Source organism: Lonchura striata, chromosome 1, assembly GCF_046129695.1.
Source record: "Lonchura striata isolate bLonStr1 chromosome 1, bLonStr1.mat, whole genome shotgun sequence".
Lineage (NCBI taxonomy): Eukaryota > Metazoa > Chordata > Aves > Passeriformes > Estrildidae > Lonchura > Lonchura striata.
The window spans coordinates 39,182,208-39,207,076 of NC_134603.1; the positions used below are offsets into that span (position 1 = coordinate 39,182,208).

Consider the following 24,869-nt stretch of genomic DNA (forward strand, 5'->3'; position numbering starts at 1 on the left):
CTCATCAGGTCATCCGTGAAGGTATTAAAAAGGACAGACCCCAGCACTGAACCCTGGGGAACACCACTTGTGACCAGCTACTAAAAGGATTAATCATTCCATGTTCTACTGGAATCATCCTTGCTGAAGGGGAGCCAGCTCTCAGCACAACTCACCTGGAGTGTCATGCAAACAACACCAGACTCGGACTGCCAAATTCTGTAACCTATTTATTTCCAACTTTCAAATAGCAGTAGAAACTATTACTTCTCTTGTAAACAGATTCATAACTTCAGTTTTTCTTGCTGGAAAAATTACTGGAATATAAAATGTGCCAAAGTTATACTGTCATTAACTCTCATTTATTCTATGCTTTAACTGACCTTTAACTGAGTTACTTTTTTACCTTCTTACTACCAAAATTATTTAACAGCAATAGCTATATCCCATTTTAAATTTCATTTTGGTAGGTTAAAAAAGTCACATTCTCTGCCTCATCCTTTGGTGTGTTTTCTGTACTTGTTTCAATCTAAATAGATGTATGTAAACAAGGAAGAAATAGAATTATATAAAATATTTCAGAGATTTCAGCCATGCCTTCAATGTTAGCTGTAACACTTCAGTAATCCTACCTGGAACATTGTAAGATAAGCCCTAAGGTTATATTTACTCTTCCCATGGCCTCATGCCATTGGCAGGACTGCCTGGCAACATTAACAATTAGAAAAGGAAATGAGTTTACCATTTCTCCACATGTTGAATTCCTGTTTTCTTAACACTTTTTGGTCTGGAACACACTGGGTAGTGCAGAATAGAGGAGACTCCTAATTATTCCTAATTTCTCAAATATAAGTGTTCAGTTTGCTATTCTTCATCACTTGGTATTCTAAACTCCACAAAGCTACTAGAAACTCCTTACTACTGGGCCTGGAATGAAATCTGATAGACTGTTCTTGCATAGATTGAGAAAGTGTACTGGTTCTCTTCTTACCATGTCTGAATCTTGATTTTTCATTCCATTTTATTATTTCTCCTCCTTCATCTTTATGATCAATCTGCCAATTCTCCATCTCATTTCCTTAATTCAAAATTAGAGCAAAGTACTTTTTCAGCTCTATTAACTTTTTATATTTATCTCACCTTGATTGCTACTTTTATTTTTAGCTTAAGTTTAACATCTGCTTCTGATTCACATGACACAGTTCATTATACCAATCAGTTCCTTCTGCTCCATTTCTTGTAGAATCTTTATAGTAATGATAATACACATTGTACACCAGGTATCTCTAGAAATTTTGGAAACTTTCTAAAATTTTTACCATTATTTTACCTAAAAACTCCAGGCTGATTTTGTGTCTATTTATTATAATTTCCCACTCCCTGAGATCCAAATACTTAAATTCTGATTTCATTTAATGGCATGGATTCCTCAGAGTAGTTTTGCCTTTCATTAGAAATCTCTCTTCATATGCAAATCTGCTGATAGAAGCCCATATCAGATTCATAAAAATACTCTGAAAAAAGCCTCATACCAGTTTTTCTTCAAGATGACTCTCAAGAATAAAAATGAGAAAGAAAAGCAAAGATAGCAGTGCATTTTTTTTTCTTCACACAATGCTATTCAGTCCTATTTATTCCAATGTATTTTTAAATATCCATATTATCATGTTGCTGTTCCATTCTGTTTCTGTTCTTCAATAGTAGTTTTAGTTCTTGCATTTCCATCCTGACTCTTTGGATGATAGTACACCATCATGCAAACACAAAGAAAACAAAACAGATGCAAACAAAACAAAAAAACTTCAGCTACATTTGATGTTGTTAAGTGTTGGTAAGTGCTGATAAGTGTTACATACAACACTTTTGCTCTCTGCACTGATCATCTAAATGTACTTTTGCCTCTCAAATACTTTCTATCTGCATTATATCAAAGTGTCTACTAGCAAAACCACTTTTCCAATGATTTGCTGCTTCATGCTAGGCAAGGAATATCAATGAATATTTATTCTCTCACAAGAAAACACATTACTGAACAAATATGTCTTGTGCCATAAAAACCAGAAGGCAACAGAAAAGCATCAATGGTGGATGCTTTTTTTGCAGGTTTGTGTCCCCTTCCCCCGGACCACAGCTACAGCACTGCAATGGGGGGAAGCAATGTACTGCAGTCATGCATTTTACTTCATGGAAGCCCATTTCTTGTTCTGTACCAAATCAAATCAATGAAATTCAATCACCTGCTTTAAACAGGTTGGATTAACTATTTCCTGAACTTCAAAATTGAAACCTACTTTTTGTATCAGTTTAAAAAAGACCTCCACGATATAAGAGGGTGAACAGCAGTACTACATAAAGGTATTTATTACATTTCACCTTTCTTTTGCTGAATTTAGCCATATTAGCATGTGCTGCGTTCTGCTTCAATTATATCCCAAGTCTGTGTGACACCCAAGTCTCTAAGCCATTTAAAAGAGGCTATTTCCTTTGCAAAACCAGCGCATTTTCTCAATTTAGCAGTCAATGACACTGCCGGAAAGTTCCCTCGATCAACGCAGACATGAATTGGCTGGAAGCACGTCCTGGGAGCCTTCTTTCTTCCAAGAAGGGAAGGGCGCAGAGGGCTCTGCGCGCCCCGCGTTCCCCTGCGATGGGAAGCGGCTCCTCCATCCCAGCGCGCCCAGGCGGGGCTCCCGACGCCCGTCCCGGGATTTTTATCGTTGAAGAGTGACATGGAGATCTGGGCGCGGAGCCTGCTGTGCCTGCCAGGCGCAGCTCCGCCTCCTGGTCCCGGCTGCGGGGGCGGCGGGGCGCTTATCCCGGGACGGGGCTCAGCCGCGGGGTCCGGGACGGCGCCGCCGCCGCGGGCAGGTGAGCGGGGCGGGGGCTCGGGACGGGACGGTGGGTGGCGGGGCAGGTCCAGGTCCAGCCGCGTTCCAGCACTCCCCTGCTTCAGCAACGATCTGCTCTTAGGGGCCCTTAGCGCCAGGCATTGAGGAAACCCCCCCGTCTTTGCGGTATTGACGTTTGGAAATGTTAAATGACATTTCCAGGTGAAGAAAAAATAAAAAAAAATAAAAAAAAGTTGGGCACTTGCAGTGTTTTACTTGTGCCTGAGCGGGACGAGTACCAGATTTGAACTCAGACACCGCTCCTTGTATACCCCCTTCGTACACCCGACTATGTGTGCTCACAGGTCAGGAAATCCAAATACATCCTGGGCTGGATCCCAAGCCTTGTGGCCAGCAGGGTGACGGAGGTGATTCTGCCCCTCGACTCTGTTGCAGGTGTGGGCCATCACCTGGAGTGCTGACCCAGCATAGTAAAGACATGGGCCTGTTGGAACAGGTATTGGGAAGATCACAAAGATGATCAGAGGACTGTCTTGCGAAGACAGGGTGAGAGAATTGGGATTGTTCAGCCTGATGAGGAGGAAGCCTTGGGGAATCTCCTTTCAGCCTTTTAGTGTGTGAAAAGGACCTACAAGAGGGCAGGAGAGGGACTTTCTACATAGGCATGTAACCAGCAGGACAAGAGGGAATGGCTTTGAATTGAAAGAAGGTAGTTTAGATTAAATATCAGGAAGAAGTTTACTGTGAGAATGATAAGACACTGTACCAGGTTGCACTAGAACAGTTGTGGATGCCACATCATTGGCAGTGTTGAAGGTCAGGTTGATTTGGCTTTGAGCAACATGGGCTAGAAGATGTCGCTGCCCCATGGCAGGGGGGGTTTGAAACCAGATGCTCTTTAAGGTCCTTTCCAACCCAAACAATTCTATGATTTTATTCTTCTAGCTCTAAACTGCCACATTTCTGGAAACCAAACTGAGCAAGGATGCTCAGCTGGGGGTAATCCCTAATACCCACATGCTCAATCAAACACAAGTGGGAATTCAGTTATTCATGTTTGCTAAGCTGTAAATGGGAAAGAGTGTTCTGGATTTAGCATCCTCAGTGTGTGAAAAAGGTAGAATGGCTGCAAAATTCTGGGAGGCTGAGGACTGTAATGGCCAATAGTGTCTGTCTGGAGGGGATAGACTGTTCATTTTTGGGATGGATATGCTGAAGGTGGGGGAAGCTCTACAAACACAGGAGGGTACAAGATGGGTGGATTTATGGAGATAAATAAAGTGGATGGTGGCCAGGTGAGACCAGCAGGAGAATTATTTTCCATGGAACTGCTACAAAATCTCTAAGAAATATAAAACTGGAATTTCATTTACACTGAAAAGCAAAATGCAGAATTGTAACTGTTAGATGATTGTCCTCATGAAACAGAACAATTGAGTTTGAGCAAAGAGTAGGCGCCTGCCACAAGAAAGCAAGTGTCAAAAAATTCTCTCTCCGAGACTCTTCAGTTACCTTACACTTGCTTCTGTGTAAAACATCTTCTTACTGTGCTAGACTTATTGCCAAGAGCAAGCTAGTGAGCAGGACCAAGATTATGACTCTTCAGTCATGACTGAAAGCCAGCTACAAGGTTTTAATTTTAATGTAATAAGTCTCTTGTGACAGCTTTGTTCTTCCCTGGGATTATAGTGTTGGTAAGATTATCCTTATCAGTAAATGATGCTTCAGCAAGACCTTAGGATCTGAACAACTTGTACTACAGGAGACTTTTGTTGAAAGGGGAGCTCCTCTCTAAGGAGGGAGACAGTAGTTCTGTCTTTCTCTGTCATGATCTGTAATTTTACACTGTACATACAGTGATTACTCTGGAATTTGATATGCTTTAGAGGTGGAGCCCAAATACCTCACATGTCAACACACAAGTTATTCTCTATAAGAACAATGAAATCACTCAGAACAGTAACTTCAAGTTCATCACTAGATAAGATAAGAAAAATGTAGAGAATTTAAAAAATGTTTGTTTGGATATTTTTGTTAAATAATATGACACTATAATCACTTGTTAACCTTTTAGATTATATTCATTATTGAAATATGTTGGAGATGCTCCTGGCTCAGGTTTGATAAAAGCAGAAGAGAAATGTCTCTCTTAAATTTGACATTTGGGGCGAATCAAAGCCATTATAAATAAATGTGTTTACTTTGTGGTAGTACTCCTGCACTATCTCCTAGTGCATAATCAAGGAGATTGTTAGTAACAGGCTTGCAATAGGCACTCATACAATTATAATAATTTCATATATGGTGTTTGATAGAAAGGCTGGTTCAAAATTGTATTTGGGGTTTCTACAGGGGACTGGAGAGACATAGCCAGCAGAACATGGAAAAAATTATGTCCTGTCCTGCTGTAGCCCCTTGATATACTGACAGTAGAGGGATGCATTTACCATGTTGGGTTTGCATCATATAGTCCAAATACCAGGATCCAGATTTCAGTGATTGGAATTCATTCTTTTCTTATGAAATATTGGAGGTAGTCTGCAACTGAACTGTGACAGCAGTAACTGAACCATGGTTGAGTACCCAATTTCCAGAAGAAGCTATGCTGCTTCTAGTTTTTTCTCAATCAGTCAATCATTTATTCTTTTTATACCCTTGGATTCAGCTGGAATGATGTTGAATTAACTTGCATCCCACCCATCCAGCTTATTGGTGGAAGGCGTGTATATACAGGAACCCTGTATATACACAGCTACTTTCAGATATCTTTGGCCAAATCTGTAATGTTAAATCTGTTTTATAGGTTTTAAAAAAATACGATTTTGCACATTGCTGCAATTTGCCTTCTTTGTAAAGCTTTCTTTTCTGGTGTCTATATTGAGCTTAAAATCAGAAATTAATGGAATGTTAATTTATATTGTAGTCTGTGAGCTAACAAAGTTAAGGATAGTGGTTTTCCAGCTAGCAAGTAATTTTCTGCTACATAGCAATTGGGTTGGCGAAAGAGGAATCGGTGGAATATTACATTGTTAAAACTGATCAATATAAACATCCTATTAATATTAGAAGAAAATTCTGAAAATGCTGAATAATGTAGGACCAAGATTCAGTTCCTATTTGGTAGAGAGTCGACCACTGACGGATACTTTGTTGTCACGCTAGTCAATGACATCATTCTTTGCATATGTGCTCCATGTCAAAGAAATTTATTTCTTAATAAGAATGTCAAGTAGCATTTGTAATATACATGCATAACACCCATATGCCAACCTAAGTTTGGGCTGTTCCCAAGAGCAATTTTGCTTGTGCCAGCATTTTCAATGTCATCCCTTTAGCAGGGAGACAGGAGATGCTGAGGGAGAGCAGTCTGGGGTAGGAACATAGAGTGAAGCACTGGTGGAAGGATGACTTTCAAGTAGCAGCTCATGTGTGACTTAAAGTGACTCTTTAAGAAGCTGTTAAAACTATATGTGCATGAAACCTGTACAAGCTATTCAACCTCTAATGTCTTCAAAGAATGGAAGTGAATTTGTTTACAAGGTCTGTTTCCCGCAAAATAAGAATGAGTGGCATCAGTTACCAGCTTCTCAGTTATCTTGCCAGAAGTTTATCTGGCTGTTCAGTCTGCAATTACTTGTGCTTGGGGACTTTGGAATCATCTTAAATCTTGTTGGTAGATTATATGATCTCTTGTTCATCAGTGATCTGTATATCCAAATTAATCCCCATATCATATAGAGTTTATTATTGATTCACTTGTTATGGATATAGATATTTTATCTGTGATTTTAAACACTTTTGCTGCTGGCTGTAGTAGTCTGTGTTCCAGATCTGAACACCCAATAGCAATACAAAATCTACTCACTTTCTTCACTCTGTGTTGCAGGCTGAACAAATTATTCCAAATACTGCTCAGTATTTCTGATTCAGTAGCCTGAGGCAAGCCCCCTTAACATGGCCTTCACCTGGGCTCTGTCAGCATAGAGCTTTGCATACATTGAGGATTTGTAGTCCTTGCTCTTATCAGGACTTTATAAACAATAACTTACTATAGAGAGCACCACACCATCAATTTTATCCTCCTTAAACACTGTCTAAACAGATATTACTTTTTTTCTTTCATGTTAGTGGTAAAATCTCTTTTCAGTAAAAATATCTGGATTTTCCTATAACTTAGTGAGGCACCAGTCATCAGGATATAAACAATTCTATATTAATTCTTGTTACATTTTATCATACTGATTTAATTTGTTTTTACCACATTGAGCATCTTTTAACACAGTGCTTGCTTGCGTTTTGTTTGCTATCCTTGCAGCTTGTGTTCTACCTATGAAACTGCCTTTATCTTAAACCAAGAGTTTTTGCACTTCTAATCTTCTGATTCTCTCACCCATCTCACTGCAGTGGGGAGCGAGTGAGTGGCTGTGTGGTGCTCAGCTGCCTACTGGGGTTAAACCAAGTGGTCCTTTTTGGTGGCCAATGTGGAATTCAAAGGGTTTCAGATAAGGACAGGTTTCATTGGGTTGTGTGAGACCAAATGTATATCTACTGCAGCTACTCATTCTGCAGGGTTTGTCATGGGGCTTGCCTGCCTTGATGCATGTTAGACTCTAATGCTTGTTCATGTCTGCTTTCCACTTTTGCTGTTTGACTCCTTGTCATCTGTAATTCTGAAGGGAGCTGTGCCTTATGCCAGTTCACCCCTAAATTCTACCCAAAGCTTCAAAGAAGGAAAACAGAAGTGTACAGCAGGTTTGCTCATATAAGTACCCCACTGAGCAAGTAAAGTCAGAGAAGTCTGAGCTTGCTGTATTTTCTGATCCTGGCGCTGACTTTGGCACTTATGATCTGTTTCTTGTAGGTACTTGTTCTGGTAGTGGAGCTCATTAAACAAGTAGCAACCTGACTGAGGCAAAGAAAATCTGTATTCAGTTATGGATTAGTGAGCTGGATTGCAATGTTTAAATCTCTGGCTAATTCTCAAGAATCTTTGAAGCAGCCAGTGATGCTGGAGTGCTCTTGCATTCCAGTGTAACCACTGCCTGCTGTCAGGCAGGCAGGGTCAGCTGTAGGAATGGACAAACTAGGGAGTTGCATGTGGAAAACATACCATGGAGCTCTCCTGGCCTTTGCTAGGGCTGGAACATCTGAAAGAAAGATGTGTTGTATGGATGAGGGGTGAAAAGCTGCTTTTCCTGGTGTTAGCAGCAGTACCAAGTGTTGTCCCAGACTTCCAGACCTTGTGAAGAAGCCATGACTGCCTTGGTTTTGCTGCTGTCCCTTCAGCTGCACACTCCCCTGCTAAAATACCATCCACTTACTCTCTTCTGAGAGAAATCATCTGATCAGCCATGTTGCAGGGATCCTGAGGCTTTGTTGAGCTCCAGTCCTTCTTGTTTCAGCCCCTATTCCATAAATATGTGGACAATCTCCTAGTCAGCAGCTATCTTAGCATGACAGAGAGACACAAAATGTTTGAACCTGTGCTGTACCAAAATAAGGATCAGGTGTATTTACAGAAACCTGTTTTCATAAATTAAGAAACTACAGCTGGTTTGGTTTTTTTTCCTTTTTTTTTTTTTTTTTTTTTTTTTTTTTTTTTTTTTTTTTTTTTTTTCTCCATGCAGGACAAGATAGGCAGACAAGAATCCTGTGCTTCAGGACAGTTACCAATGACCAGCCTCAGCTTCCTTTTCTATGCTCTGGAAGAATGGACTGTTGTGGAGTTCCTGAAGAAATACTTTTTTCATCTGATCATTGCCTCACTGACAATCAGTGCAATATTAGTTTTTTTTATAGTTCCTTTAACAATTGTCGTTTTCATTTACCTTACTAATATTTTGCTTTTAATATATCAGAGGAACAATGAGTTAAAAGCAGATCCCTTGAGTGATGTTTGGAATCGTGTAAGAAAAACTATAGCAAGCTTTTGGGATATATATGCAAGAGTATGGCACGGTAAGTACAACATGACTTGTCTGAAGCATTGAATTACAGTAAATGGTAAAAACAGAAGTTTTCATTTTTTCTTCCATATGAAATCAAGTAAGTTACATTTATTATACTTTGTATGGCTTCTTTGAACAACCTGCAGTATAAAACTTTCTCCATGTGCTCCTAGGACTCCGTCTACTCCCATCCCATCCAAATGGCTCATGGCAGGAGCTGTAGCAGGGATGGAAATGAAGGCAGACAAGGTGGAGCAGAATTCTTAGTTGGCAAAAGCTGTGTCTTTCCCAAGCCTTTATATACATTAGCTTCTAATCTGGCTCCACCTGAAACCTGAACCAAATGTAGGAAGAATCATGACAAGGATTAATAGAAGTGCATGTCTGTGAGGAAATTCCCTCCCGCTGTGAAGTGAATATATTTAACTCTTGGGGAGAGAACCTCTTTTTGGGATTCTTAAAGATTATGGTTTCAAGTTAAAAATCTCAACTTCTCTAAAAGAGGAACACTTTATTATGGAAAATCCCGAACTCTTCACTTTCATTGACACAGAATGGAGAGTCATACTTCCAGATTTCAGGAAAGTATCCAGACTGCTGGCCACTATTTCTGAAAATGAAGCATTTTCACACTAGTTACTAATTTTTTTTAAAAAGTATTATTATTGTACTATTTACAAGAAGTTCCTAATGGGAAATAATAGTTTGAGTTCCCTCACTAAGAAAAATGTCAGGTGCAGGTCTGATCTCATGATTAAACTGACCAACAAATCAGTCTACTGTGCTGTGGTGTCTGAGGGACTTTCTCTGTGCTATTGACCAAAAGATCCATCCAGAATTAATTATTTTGAAAGCTACTACAGAGGCTTTCACACGTCTCTGAAGGTCACTTTACAAAGTAACAAGTTTTCTCTAAACTGTCAGATGATTTACAGGTATCATTGACAGTGTATTGCTTTCCATCCCAAACAGGTTATGAGCTTCATGGTGTGAAAAACCTCCCAGAAGGACCAGGCATTCTTGTGTATTACCATGGAGCTATTCCTATAGATTACCTTTACTTTTTGTCTAGACTGTTTCTGTGGAAGAGAAGACTTTGCCTGTCAGTAGCTGATCATTTTGTGTTTCGTTTACCAGGTAAGAATGTGTTCTCTTGTATTTAAGGTTCCTGAATTCACCTAACTGGTGAACTTTACATTTCCTATAGTTGCAAGAGAACTTTTAAACTAGAAGACTACTTTTAGATTTTTTAACTAAAAGTTGGTAGATGTAAGAGGACAAACAGAGTAGCATATCCTATCTTTTCAGTGAAAACATTTGTAAACCCTCCAAAGTCAACAAATAGACACATTATCCTTTTGGGATGGAATGTCATCCCTCAGTAGAAAGTGCTGGATAGGAATCTACTATTGACCTAGTGCTGACTGGTCAGGAGAAGATACAGAGAAGCAAAGATAATTCAATTTTAGAAAAACAAGCCATAAAGAAGATCATCCAGAAGGAATAGCAGGGGAATTATTTAAAGGCACCTTTATGCCACTAATATTGAAAGCTGTTTTAATAATAGACAATAGAGGAAGCTATTTAGAAGGACACTATTTGGAAAACAAAGTTTTCCTGAAAACAAGTATTATAAACTCCAGTAAATTTGATGCTAAAACCATATTCAGGCACTCCTAGAAAGATTACAATAATTTTAAGTCCTATTTAGTAAATACTGTGTAGTACTGAGTGAGTACATAAGAAGTAAGAAGTCATCAAATGATGATTGGCTTTTAAGAGTACCCTCACAAAAAGAGAGAGTTTAGCAAAACATTGCGAAGCAGACTCCTTTCTTAAGGGTTAAATAAGAGGGTACTGTTCAAATTGAAGTGTCCTTAGCACAGATTTTTATTACAAATATAAAATACACATTTATTAAGACTAAGCAACGCTCCCAGCTGTGCAATTCCTGGACTACTGGTGTGTACATAACATATTGATTTCATTATGTTCATGCTAGAGCAACAAAATGTGTCAAATGCTGTGTTAGCCTTCAAAAAGGCTGTAAAAGGACATCTGCTAAGAAAGACTTTAAATAATTGAAGTTAGACCTCCTCACTGCAGTAGCAGAAGATGTGGCTAAAAGTGAAATTCCTCTCTAACCTTCTTTTGCTCTACTATGCTTACTTTTTGCAAAGAAATGTTACATTTCCCAGACTGGTTGTTTAAAAAATGCTCATGAGCTGGACCTCAGTTCAGTTTATTTACAGGATTAATTGTAGTTACAGGAGAATTCTTCTTGTGAATTAATAACTCTATCTCAGAATAGCTGTTAGTAATAAAGTATTAGCTGCTTAAGTAATAAAGTTACAAAAATAAAAGGACAAGGATGATTCAGAGGTGTGGCATGGCTTCCCTTGAAGAGCTAGGACATCAGACAGAAGCCTTGCATCACTGAAGTTTAAAAAATTCCATGAGACCTAGAAAAGGAGAATAAGAAGTAGTAATACTTTCACGTGAAATATTATAATTCTCAAAAGTTTTAAAGCCAAGCAAATGGCTTGGCTTAATAACAATATGGCATTCCTGACTTGAGGATGAAACAGAAATGAGTTCACAAAAAGATTAAACAAAGTCAACATCTGTCTTTGGCAGAAAGATCTATCAATTATGATACCTTGAATAAGATTAAATACAATTAAATTACAGGATTCAGCACTGTGTTACCTATTGTTTTCCAAAGTTTTTGTTGCAGACCTCTGTCAGTCCAGAGCTGTTACTTCCATTTATTAATATAAAAAAATATATATTTTCAAACTATTCTCTTTGAACAGGGAACTTGAATTTTGTGGAAATGCTTGTTTGCTTTCTATCAGAGTTCCAAACTGATATATTTGAAATATCAAGATAATATTAGAAAGCATAGAGCACTCCTATGGCTCTGTCTTTTAGAGAAATCCCAGTTATGGAAATAGAGGAAGGAGATTTGCTGTGGTGAATTTATTCATGTGGTGCTGAAATAGCCCTGCTAGTTTCTTTCATTCATGCATCTTGAGAGTCTTAAAGCCGTTCAGTTTGATCCACATAGTTTGCAATTTAACCACAAAATACTCAATTAAACAACTCAAAACCTCAATCTTTAAAATGCTAAACGTCATATTTTAAAAGAAGACCAAAATAGTAGCTTGTCAGGTATTTATTTTTGTAGTAATCTTTATTGTACTGATTATTTTTTCTGTATTAAAATATATAAAAAGAAGGAGAGAGGAATAGGTGCTTATTTTCTGATTTCTAGCTATGACATACAAGTTTTGTTTACATAATTTGATTGATAATTATGAAAGATAGGATGTGGAAGCATTTTTTAATTTAAATGTTCCTGACAAGATTGTTAAACTTCATAATATTTGGTCAAAAATATTGTCATGTATTTATAATTTTGCCAGCATTTACTCTATATGTGTCTTACTTCCTTTATAAAAATATGTCTTAGCCTAAATATATAGTTACTAGATTTTAATGTAGCTGTAATCTGATGCTGCAAACATATATTGTTATATTAAATGTACATTTGCTCCTTATTTATTTCAGGACTCAGATTATTGTTGGCAGTGACGGGTGTTATACCAGGTACGAGGGAGGAGTGTCTTGGTGCCCTGAAGAATGGGTACTTGGTGTCCATCTCACCAGGTGGAGTTCGAGAAGCTCTGTTCAGTGACGAAAGCTATCAGCTCGTGTGGGGAAATCGAAAAGGCTTTGCTCAGGTCGCTCTAGAAGCAAAAGTGGTGAGTGCCGTACGTTACCAATCCCAGTCTGTGCTGTCTGCATATCTGCTTCATTAAAAAATGCAGCTTAGGAGCATTTGTTGGAAAATCTTCCAGAGGAAATGGGTGGGAAATGAAGATTTCATTTCCTTTCCCCATCACTTTCCTCGAGCACATTCATTTACAAGGAGCAAGAGTTTTGTGGAACTGTCAAGATTTTTCTTACTGTTTCAAAGCATCTATCTCTGTGGTTCTATGTCTACAGTTCCATCATGCAGGCATCCAGTGTTTCATCTTGACTTTATTTCAGGAATCTTCACTGTGGTCCTTCTCCATACTGTCCTAAGGTTTCATTATTTTTTCCTATCCTAATAGATTTGCATCTTTATCTTTCACATATCTAGTAATTTTCTTATGGCTCTTTAATGCATTATCCTTATCTTTCTTCTCATTTACCTTTACTTTTCTTCATGTTTGTGGAAGATTGCATCAACTAACTTAAGGTGTATCTACATCAGTGTCTGAGTTTGAATCGTGGGCACTTTTGAAGCAATTTGTGTATTTCTCTCACCATGCTTTCATTCATATCAAGGAACATGTTAGAATACTGAAGCTGCATTCCTTCTGGCTGAAACTAAACCAAAATAGGAACCTAATACTCCAGTGTCAAATGGTCTTCAGCCAATGGTGCCAAACAAGAATTAGTTCTAGATAAAAACAGCACACTGAAATGTGTTCAGTGTGGATGTCATAGTCTCAGCATCCTCTAGATGTGCACTTCTCTTGATTTGCACTCCATCTATATACTCATGGCCAAGGTTTCAGTTAGTTTCCATATGGATGATCTACAAATGCAAACTTCTGTGATTAGCTGTGACTTCTTATAGCTAAATATACTTGGGAGACTGTGATGCAGTCTCTGGGAAATTATTTTATTTGGCATGAAGCTGAAAGAGCAGCAAACCTGTCTTTTTTCTAACTGCCACTCCCCATCATCATCACCACATCTAGACACAAGTTTTCTGCCTTAATTTAGACTTACCATACCTAGTGATTTTTGTGTCTGACAATACTGGTGCAAATCCAGCTTCATCTGTTCAGCACTTTCTGCTGCTTTCTCATGAACTGCACAACCATCACTTTTTCCTCACATTCTAATGAATATCTCATCACTTGCAGTGCCCTTTGATCTTCTACATAAAGCTTTCTGTCTATATAGGAGAAGCTGTATAGGGAGTTGAGTTCTTCTCATGAAACTTTAATTTCTTAACATTCCTTTTGTGTAGTTATATCTCTTTTGCACTTCATCTGATTTGTTGCTTCTCAAACTTTGTTTTGGTCACTTGTGCTATGGCTCCTAGTAGAAAGGATCTGAAGTTGCAAAATGCATGCTTCAGGTTAATATTTCTTCATAAATCTATCTCTAAATTATTGTGAGGAGATAATTAAATACTAGAATAAACTTAGGGGCATTTACCCAATGGATAAAATAATTTTAGGCCTGGAATCTTGTTTCCACATATTGTCTTATATGGCCTTTTAGGTTTTATGTGCTTCTGCTCCCTTTCCCATCCCTTTTTTCCAAAAAGGTAAATGTTAGTCATAATACTTCACATACTGTGTGGGCCTGTACACCACCACTACTGGGAAAGTACCAGAATGTGAATGGGATAAACTCAGTCAAATTCATATGGGCATCTTGAGTTCCCTAATAGTCTTCTTATGTATTAAATGAATAATATGCTGAAACAGAAAGAGTTGTCACTTAAAAAACTTGAGAGATTTCTATTGATTTTTCTTTCATCTGTCTTTCAAGCTACTCCAAACATCTGGACAAACCTTTGCCAGATGTTCTCCCTTCACCTGGAACTTTACAGTAATGAAATGTAACAAGTTGTGGATTTTTAAATAGAAATTGAATTAAAAACTGAGTGCCCTTACATAGATCGACACCCTGATCAAAACGCATCACAAGAATCCTTGCCAGTAATTTTCCTAATTCTATTAGTCTTCCATAATATAGAAGCACATGGAAATACCTGAACAGTAGCACATAAAATTGTTACCTCCTTTTCTTGACCAAATTTGTGTTTGGTTTTTGATGGGGGTTTTTAAAATTTTATTTATTGAATTGGGTATTCTTTGAGGGTAAGGTTCTTGCAGTGTGAAAGGGTCTTGAGGTTTTTTATGATTGGGAAGTCTGACTAGATCCCTGTATGGCAGATGTTGCTGTAATTAGCTTGCAAGCTTCACTGAACTTTGGGCATCATTGATATTTCTCTGGGAGTCTGGAATCAGGCAAACCTTAGATAACTAAACACTTAAAAAACACTGTGCATTTAAGAGTAGAGGGGGAATATTACATAAAGTTAGGTCCACAGTAGTCACTGGATCTCATCTTTTGACACATTTCAAATTTGGTTATTTGTTCCAGCTGCATCCTTTTCAATACTGGCCAGATTAGTCTTCCTGGCTGACCAAAGACTGGGGTGTGGTGGATGCCAGGCACCCATCAAAGGCTCTCTCACTGCCCTCCGCAAGTGGACAGGGGAGAGAAAATAAAGCAAAAGATTCATGAGCGGAGATAAGGACTGGGAAAAATCACTCACTGAATACCATTATGGGCAAACCAGACTCAACTTAGGGATATTAATTGCATATATTGGCAACAAAATCAGAGCATGACAATGAGAAGTAAAATAAAAGTCTTAAAACCGCCTCTTGCCCCACCTCTCCCTTCTTCCTTGGCTCTACCTCCTTCCCTGCAGTGGCACAGGCAGATGGGGAATGGGGGTCATGGCCAGTTCATCACATGTAGTTTCTGCCACTGCTCAGAGAGGAGTCCTTCTCCTGTTCTAGCATGGGGTCCATACCACAGGAGATAAACTTCAAATTGAGTCCGTCCCCTGGGCAACAGATTCTCCATGAACATGAATCACTCTTCCACAGGGTGCAGTCCTCCAGGCACAGCCTGCTCCAGAAGAGGGTCCCCCTCAGGGTCACAAGTCCCTTCCAGGAAACCTGCTCTGTGGACTTCTCTCTCCATGGGTCTGCAGATCACTGCCAGGAGCCTGCTCCAGCACTTTTCTACAGCTACACAGCCCTCTTTCAGGCACCCATGCTCTGGTGTGGGCCTCCTCTATGGGCTGCAGCTGGATCTCTCCATTGCTATCGTCTTACGTGGGCTGCAGGGGCACAGCTGCCTCACCATGGGCTGCAAGGGAATCTGTGCTCTGGAGCACCTCCTGCACTTCCTCCTGCACTGACCTTGGTGTTTGCAGGGCTGTTCCTCTCACATTTTCTCACCCTGTTCTCTCTGCAATTACATATGCACAATAAATATTTTCCTTCTTAAATATGTTACCACAGAGGTGTTATGATCATTCCTGATGGGCTTGGCCTTGGCACACAGCTAATCCATCCTGGCTGACACTGGCTCTGCCAGACATGGGGAAAGCTTCTGCCAGCTTCTCATAGAAGCCACCCCTGTAGCTCCCCCTCTACCAAAATCTGGCCACAAAAACAAAGTACACTGGGGGTAGACTCATCCAGATATCAGAACTTGTTCTATTATGTAGCAATTAATATAAATTTGCTAATAGTTATTCAGATATCATTAATAAAAGCAAGATAGAATTATAAGGGTATTATAAAAAATTTTCTCCATACAGTGTAGCCCTTAACCAAAGAACTACACACACTTTATAAAATGACTATATGGTGGTTTATAACCTGTCGCAGATTACTTGAATGGGGATTTCAAGACAAAACCTACTTTATATATGAATAGACATTCCCATCCATCATACAATATTACAGAAGTTCAACAGTTCAGCCCCAGAAAAGTTGAAGAAAAGCAAACAAGGAAGGTAGTTTCAGCCTCAGTACTTATCTGTAAAGTTTCCACATTTGTTTCCCTTTCATTTTGTGCAACTACTCTGCTTAACAGGAGTCAGAGAGTGTTGCTGTTTAATGTTATGACTCAGTGTACCTCTGGGATATGTATTTGTCTCAGTCAAATTAATCCATGACTTTCAGAAATACTCTGTCTATGGCTTGGTTTTAACTGGCTAATGGGGAGGAATGATAATTTCTGAAGCTCCCTGAATTTTATCTGTGCCAAAAAAAATCCTTCAAGTTGAGTTAGGTGAAAAATAAACAGGAACAATGATTTATAAAATTCTCTTGTATGGGCAAGGGGTTTGAACTACGTGATCTCCAGAGGTCTCTTCCAACCTCTAATATCCTGTAATTCTGTGATTTTCAAGCTGGCTGGGGATGATCCTGCTTAGTTCCAGCACAGCAAGTATAAATGTGTTGGTTACTGCAGGTCTGGTTGTGCTCTTTTAAAAATATAAGATTTTATGTGCATACCTGTGTTTTCCAGCTTAGGGATTGAATGTTGCTCCCTACCCTTCACCTCAGTTGCTGATTGTTGTATGAGAGTAACTTCTGTAGTTGCCAGATTTCTTTATAGACTACCATATGTTTCTCTTGTACTATTCCTAAAATTTAAAGTGTTTTGTCTGTGTGACAGATAGGTTTCAAATATTTTAGGTCTTAGATGTACAGTATTCAAATAACAGCTGAAACAAAGTATGTTATTTTTAGTGTCCAGTACTTATATATTTTTAGAAGAAATTAGTGATTACTTTTTAAGGGTTTATTTCTAATAATTTCTCTTAATTTTGCATTCTGAAAGGTTTACTATTATAGCTTTATGCATGTTTGATACTTTTTCTCTCTCTCAGGTATTTTTTCCTTTTAATGCTTTCTATCACTGTGAGTTAGTTAGGTCTTTTTCTTGCTTGTTTTTTTCTCATCCTGCAGCTTCTGTTCTGTGGTAGTGATTCTTAGCAGCACAAAAGTCTTCCTTCATTACCTTCTGGACAAGTTGTTCCAACAACCTGTTCAAACTAAAATTTCAGAAAAAGGAAAAGGGACAATAGAGGAGAAAAAAGTCTTTGTATATATGGATACAACTACTGTCAATCTGTCTACAAACTACACAATCCAACCTCAGGCTGTAAGGCATGACTGTTTCAAGCAGGTATCTCAAGCGTGTCTCTTCTCAGTCACAATGATGAAGTGAACTTGTTCTGTAAGTGCCTAAGGATCCGCCCACCAGAAGGTGTAGTCCAGGTCAGTGAGGACACACAATTGCCTCTTTTTGTCCCAGGGATCTGGAGAAGTCTTTTCCAGTGAAGTTTTATCCAAACATTACTGCTTCAGTTAGACCCTATTTGAGAAGCAGATGAGATGAGCCAGCCATGAATGTCTGCTTGCTTTCTGCAAGACTTCACAAACTCAATACTTCCCTATTCACCACTCATGATGAAAGCTTTAGACAAAGAAACCATGGAAATTTGTTTTATGTTCCAGTCAGTGATATTGCAGTAAATATGTAACACAGACAATGTCAGTCATTTTATTTACAGATAGTGACTTTAAAACAGATGTTTATGGCAGCTGAAAAATAGCATTTTATTTATATTCTGGAGTTTTTAAAATCAAGATTCCTTGTTTACTACTTAACTGACTGGTAATTACCCCCTGTATTTGAGTGATTTTCTTAGCTGCATTAACAAGAACTACATCAGAAATTCAAACCTGGTATAACATTTCCACCTTTTTATTTCTTTTTCTACTTCTTTAGCCCATCATTCCAATGTATACTCAAAATGTCCGTGAAGGCTATAGGATGTTTAAAGAAAGAAGTAAGAACTTAAAAATATTTTTTATGTATTTTGAATGTTTTATCTCTTTTCTCTCAGATTTCTCTTGCTTTTATCTTATCTCTTTTCTCTCAGATTTCTCTTGCTTTTATCTTAGATTTTACTTTTCAGACTTCTGCTTACTTGGATTCTCTAACACTTGCTGGGAGTCAGAGGTAGCTCAAATTTGGAAATAGCTTTACATAACTGGTTTGTGTGACTTAGTTCTTTAATGCAGACTTATTTCTCTGCTCTATTAAGTCTATCAAGCTTTGTTTTGGTGGACAATTGTTTCAATCATGTAACTTCCTAACTATCATATAAAGCATGGATTTGTAAGAAGTATTCTACATGAATCAGATTCATGTTTGAATTGTGTTTACTGTGACTATAATCTCACTTTTTTCTCCCATAAACCATTTCAGGATTTTTTAGACAGTTATATGAAAGCACTCGATTGCCTTTTACTCCTCCATATGGAGGACTTCCAGTTAAATTTCGCACATACATTGGGAAGCCAATCCCTTATGACCCGAATATAACTGCAGAAGAATTAGCTGAAAAGGTAAGTTCTCTCTCCTTGCAATATTGAACTACATACTTTGCTCTGTACTATAGGTGCAGTTTTTTGCATGCTTGAATAAAGACAAATATGCTTTGTCTTTATTACTGTCTTTATTATATGCTATGGGCAGTTGAGGTTTGGGATCATTTAATGTACAAATACCTGCCAGTAAATATTGGCATAGTAAGAGTTGATTTGGATGCCCTCATCTTTTCCAAATATATGAGCTCTGTCTCCTTGTTAACTTTGTTTCTCCCATGCCTTTGATAACTTTGATATTAATTTTGAAATGATGTAAATTATGTTTTAAATGCAGTTTTCAGTAACTATGAAAATAAATTTAATCAATAGCAAATAACTTTGAGAATCTTCACCAAATAGCATAGGGGTCTAGAAGCAAAGTTCTTCAAGAGCTTCAGTTTCATTGTCAAAGTGAAAATGTTAAAAAGTTGAATCCAAAATATAAAAATATGTCGAATACCTACAGTTTGGTGAAATTAATGGTGCCCAAGAGCATAAAAGTATTTATAGATCCAGAGTTTAAGCATTTTTCAAAATATAAAGCTAAACTGAAAGTATAGGTTTAAAATTTTTTACAGAAGATGAAAGGAGGATTTTACGAGAAAAAAAATCTGCTACCACCTAGAAATACACAAACAAATCAGCTCTCAGAAATCACTTACTAAAAAACACCTTGCTGCCCCCAAAAAGATGCTGGCTTTTCTTTTTTCAAACAAGGCTGGCTTTTCTTCTTTTGTTTTCTTTTATCCTTTTTCAAGGGTCTACTACAGGTTGTGCTGAGCTTCACAAAAGTGAAACCAAAAAGACAGGTTTGGTCTGTTACAAGGGAACAGCCCCAGCGAGCTGTAGTTTACTCTTAACACCTTTAGGAGGCTGGAAGCAATGTGACTGCCGTTATGGCTATTTATATTATTGTATTTTAGGGGAACAGTATTTTGTGTACCTGCAAAAGTGAAATTGAAATTTCCCATTATATTGATTTACCTTACTAAGGCATGTGTTTGGCTGCCCCTTTGACCACCACCCACTTTGGTGGGAGTACAGTTAGGTCTTCTGTGGCTGATATTACTTTAAAAAAAGGTAATTTAAATGAGGTTTAAGGTGAGCAGTGGCCTGGCTGACCTTTGTCTGATCCTGCCCTGCAAAGGAGATAGGACATGAATCTATCAGGAAAGGTTCAGCTACTCTTTTATTATATTCACAGGGATGTTCTACTGTAACTCTGGGGTAGATCAGTGGAGTATGTAGCTACCCTTATTTCAAGTTTAAATACACAAAGTAAACCAAAAGTAGATAATTTCTTATTTACTTTAGAAATAAGAAGTAGAATATTATATTCATTCTCTTCCTAAACTTGCGTTTGACTCTTATGTAAAGAGTATTATGAATTTTCTTATTATGTGCATAGTGTATATGATAAAATGATGGGAAAATTCATGTTGGGAAGAACAGACAACAGTAGAGGTTCCTACTCCAAATTCCTTGTCCGTGATAGGTCAGCAATAAGATCAGATGAGGTGAGTCAGGCTTTATCCATCATTTTTTGATGAACATTTTCAGGGATGGGGGATTGCAGAAACTTAATGTTTTCAAGTGTTAAAGGCTACTTTGACTAAGTAATGACCACATTTGATAAATCTCAATAGTTGGAGCCTACCGAAAATGCAGTCATTGTTTTTGCTCCTTTCTATTCCAAGAAATATGTCGTTAGGACAGCTAGTTAATATAAACAACAATTTTTTTTTCTTACAGTAGAGCTATGTGTGAATTTTCCCTCTTGAACCTCTGAGAAGTTAGTGATTATACTTTTCTTCCATGCATAAAATAGATCTGTGAAGGCAAATTTCTCTTTTCTTTTCAGACAAAGACTGCTGTCCAGGCTCTCATAAGCAAGCACCAAACAATCCCAGGCAACATATGGAAGGCTTTACTGGAGAGATTTGATAAACGTCATAAAAGTGATTAGAATGCTCATGTTTATTGCATTGGTTTTACAGCATACAGTAAAAAACAATGTCCTACAGCACTGGTGACAGTGTTAACCAGTTTAAATTACAAATTTCAACAGATTTGGTGGAAGAAAACAATTAACCTCTTGAAAGTTACCCCATATCTTTGAGAATATCCTGAAATAAGAAAGATTGATGAAGATTACATATGTATAATAGCAATGCATCAGCTAAATTCCCCTGACAGAAATCATGCAGCCAAGATTTTCCTGGTTGCTAAAACAAGTTTGTACTTATATCCAAGAGCTTTAGTGGTGTTGTCTAGATCTGTGCGTTTGTGCTTTGAGTACAGTCTGGTCTGAGAGCAGGGCCTCAGGGCTGGTGTTGTCCCACCAGAGACCACCTCATGGGGGGCACCTTCCCTGATGACCCCAAGGAAGACATGTCAGAACAAACTGTCTTGCTTTAGATAATCAGCTACTGCTTACACCATTCTCCTACAGACTACAAAAAGAAACAATCCCATTAAAACGGATGTTAGACTCCTTCAAACACATCAGCTTACTAGTGCGTACCCTGGAAAGCAGAACTGTTTGCATCCAAGAATTCTTCCCCACGGAAAAAGGTCTCTCAAAGAGAGGGGAAAAAAAGCTTTAGTTCAGTGTAGCAAATATTGCAAATACATGTAGAAAGTAGTTTCAAGTCTGATCTGGTTTGTGCATGCTCTATTGCACCACACCATAGCTGTTCAGTGGATGAGGCTGCCCCAGCCTGAAAACCCCTGGATATGGTGTGTGCAGTATGGTTGTCCTGTATTTACTCAAATCTCCCAGTGAACAGGCTCAGGGGGAGCTTTCTCAGGCAATGCATCTTTGAGGCTTATCATCATTGGTGGTTTGCCTAAAAATGCAGTTCTGCAACACTGCCGGTACACATTGAACCAAAATCCTGTTTGGAAAGGCAGTCTTGTCTTCCTAATGCAACTTGTGGAAAACTGAAAGTTAGTACAAAGCAGAATGTGTTTTTACAGGCTGTGTTTTTACAGGATGTTGTTACTGGTGGGAGTGGGACAACTTTATGTAATCTATTGAATAGGCCACTAAATGCAACCAAGTCTTAACTTCAAAGACCAAGATAGGTATTTTTTGTGCCTCATTTTCCTTCATGTACGTTTAATATGTATATTATCTTTCAACATCCTAAAAGGTTACATAGCATCTAAGGAAATATATGTAATGTTTGCCCATTTTTCAGTAGAAAACTAAATCTGCTCATTGGATTAAAATAAATTCTTCCCTGACTCTGCCTCTTCACAAGTATTTCTTGCACATCTGGTGAAGGGAGAAGGATGGACTGGTGAGTTATTTCCCTGGACCAAAAAGACAGGAATCCTGTCAACCCTCAAATCTGTCTTAAGATTCAGGCATCTTTACTTGAACACCTTAACTCTAACTGCAGTATACAGGCAGAAAGATTTTTCTCCCAGCAGAGACTCAGCATGCATAGGAGATGATGAACTAAGCAGATCAAGATGCAGACTGATATGCCTGGACATAAGCAGGTATTCAAACCATGAAGTCTTACATGCTGCACTGCAGTGATACAAGCTAAAATTCAAAGCCTGAGCTTTCAAGGGAGAAAAGGAACTAAAGGAAAAGGTTATAGAATACTAAAATGGACACAGATGAAGAAGCAAGAGGAATTAGAAGTAACCTGAGTCTGAAGGCTTTCTTTGTATTGCAGAAACTGTAGAAGGACTAGACAGAATCATTGTCTGACTATCCTGTTTTTCAAGTACATTTATACCATTATGGAATGTGTCCAAAGAAGGGCAGTGAAGCTAGTAAAGGGTCTGGAGCGCAAGTCTTATGAGGAAAATCTGAGGGCGGTGGGGTTGTTTAGCCTGGAGAAAAGGAGCCTATGTGGGGACCAACACCTTACCTGAAAGCATGGTTGTGGCCAGGTGGGAGTCGGTTTCTACTCCCAGGTAGCAAGGGACAGAACAAGAGGAAAAGGAAGCTGTGCTGGGAAAGGTTTAGATTGGATATCAGTCAAAATTTTTTCACTGAGAGGGTTGTCAATCATTGGAACAGGCTGCCCAGGGCAGTGGTGAAGTCACCATTCCAGGAGGCATTTAGAAGATGTGGCACTTGTGGATATGGTTTTGTAGTGGGCTAGGCAGACTTAGGTTATTGTTTGGACTCAATGGTCTTGAACTTCCTTTCCAACTTAACGATTCTGATTCTGTGACCACTTTAGTAATCAGAATTTGCACAACCTTTCAAATTCCATGCTCTCTGATACACGATGCTAGGAGCTGTGCTGCAACTCACAATGGAGCACTAACCTTGGGCAGGAGATATGTAATCAGTGTGTTAATTATCTTTCAAAGCAGATATTTCTGTCTCTATCTGTTAGAGTTCTGGATGACATCTATCTCCTCTATTTCAGCAGCTGTTTATATTTTCTAACAAGGTTTAAGTTTTTCCTGGGCTATTACATCTTCTAGCAGCACCACTGTGCAGCTTCTCTAGGTAAAAAATAATTTATATTTGTTGTCTCCTGTCACAGTTGTCTAAGAGTATTTTCCAGGATCTCAAGATGATAGACAAAATTGTTACTGAGAAACAAGAGATTTTGAATGATCTATGTTATTTTACTAATAAAAAATTGTAAACAATTTTTCCACAGACATTATAGTACTGCTGTAATAATAAGCTGTTATATTATTTTAGTGACACACTCTAGATTTTTACTCTTTTTACAGCAATATTCTAGAAACTACAACTAAAAACTGGTTTTAGAGAAATTAGAGTTCTTGTCATACAAATAGAAATGTAATTGCAGATCAAATCACTCCCTTGGTGCACTTATTTTTTAGCCTCTCCATCATACTTCAGAAAAAGAAATGAAAACCAGCAAAAGACCTGTGCCTGCCTCAAAATGAAAACAGTATTTATGACTTTTGTTAGGTATATTTTTCCCAGTAAATAATGCAGGAAAAATCTGTTTTTGTAGCTTTTTGTGTGTAAGGTTTAACCAGCTCAAACTACAAGATTTTGCATTGGGGAAGAATATGATACTGATAACACAGTAAATTAATAAAACCATAGAATCATAGAATATCTGGAATTGGAAGGCACCCAGAAGTATCATCAAGCTCCAGCTCCTGGCCCTCCACAGGACAGCCACAAGAGTCACACCATGTGCCTGTCCAAATTCCTCTTGAGCTCTGGCAGGCTTGGGGCTGTGACCAATTAATTAATTGGATGACAGTGGAAGCAGTTACACAGTAAAGAGCGTGTACAACTGCACATTTATTAATTGGAAGACAATGGAAACAGTTACATGGCAAACTGTGTGCAACTGCTCAGCTGAGCAGCTGCAGATGTCCAACAGGGAGATGATGTATGCATAGAAGAGAACTGGTCAGAAGGGCACAGCAGGAGGGGATTTGGAAGAACTGGCCAAGTTCATCCCACCAAAGGCTGAGGGCGCAGCCATGGCAGTGTTCCATGCCATCCTAGCAGGTAGGGTATATGCATCAATACCCATGCATTTGGAGCTGCATCCAGTGTCACTGGAACACTACTTACTTCTTTGACTGATTTTTTTTTTTCCTTTTTTAATTTTTTATATGTAAATCCAGGGATTACATCCACAGCTCTTGGGCAGTCAGGAATGCCGTAACAGCGCCGTGAATGCCGTGTCCGCACCACAGTGTCTGAAGGCTGAGGTACTGCAGTGGGTACCAGGTATGGATGCTGCTGCTGCTGTGGCAACACCGGCGGGGTTGGAGAAGGAGGACTGCAGCCAGCTGGAGGTACCGAGGAAGGGGCGGCTGGGTATGCACAGGCAGGAGGGGGGACAGTGGGTGCCTGGAGCTGGGGTTGTTTAATCTGGAGAAATAGAGACTCAGGGGTGACTTTATCAATCTCCGCAACTCCCTGAGAGGAGGTTGCAGCCGGTTGGGATTCCGCCTCTTTCCCCAGGCAAGCAGTGACATCATGAGAGGACAGTCTCCAGCTGCACCAGGGGAGGTTTAGGTGGGACATGAGGAGGGATTTCTCCGCAGATTAGACATTGGAATGGGCTGTC

The 24,869-nt window shown here is 38.8% G+C and overlaps 1 protein-coding gene across 1 annotated transcript; it reads left to right on the top strand.

Annotated features, from left to right (window-relative positions):
* The first annotated feature begins 2,788 nt into the window (after positions 1-2,788).
* Positions 2,789-20,889, top strand: LOC110484805 (DGAT1/2-independent enzyme synthesizing storage lipids-like). The gene is made up of 7 exons (XM_031504181.2): positions 2,789-2,847; positions 8,456-8,786; positions 9,749-9,913; positions 12,350-12,543; positions 18,179-18,239; positions 18,662-18,801; positions 20,684-20,889. The coding sequence occupies exons 2-7, from the start codon at positions 8,501-8,503 to the stop codon at positions 20,786-20,788; spliced, it is 951 nt and encodes a 316-aa protein (XP_031360041.1). The 5' UTR covers positions 2,789-2,847; positions 8,456-8,500; the 3' UTR covers positions 20,789-20,889.
* Positions 20,890-24,869: the final 3,980 nt, after the last annotated feature.

Coding starts and splice junctions, on each gene's coding strand:
- LOC110484805 (XM_031504181.2), top strand. CDS start 8,501: ATGACCAGCCTCAGCTTCCTTTTCTATGCTCTGGAAGAATGGACTGTT. Junction 12,544..18,178: donor TCGCTCTAGAAGCAAAAGTG/GTGAGTGCCGTA, acceptor CTACTTCTTTAG/CCCATCATTCCAATGTATAC. Junction 18,802..20,683: donor CAGAAGAATTAGCTGAAAAG/GTAAGTTCTCTC, acceptor TTTTCTTTTCAG/ACAAAGACTGCTGTCCAGGC.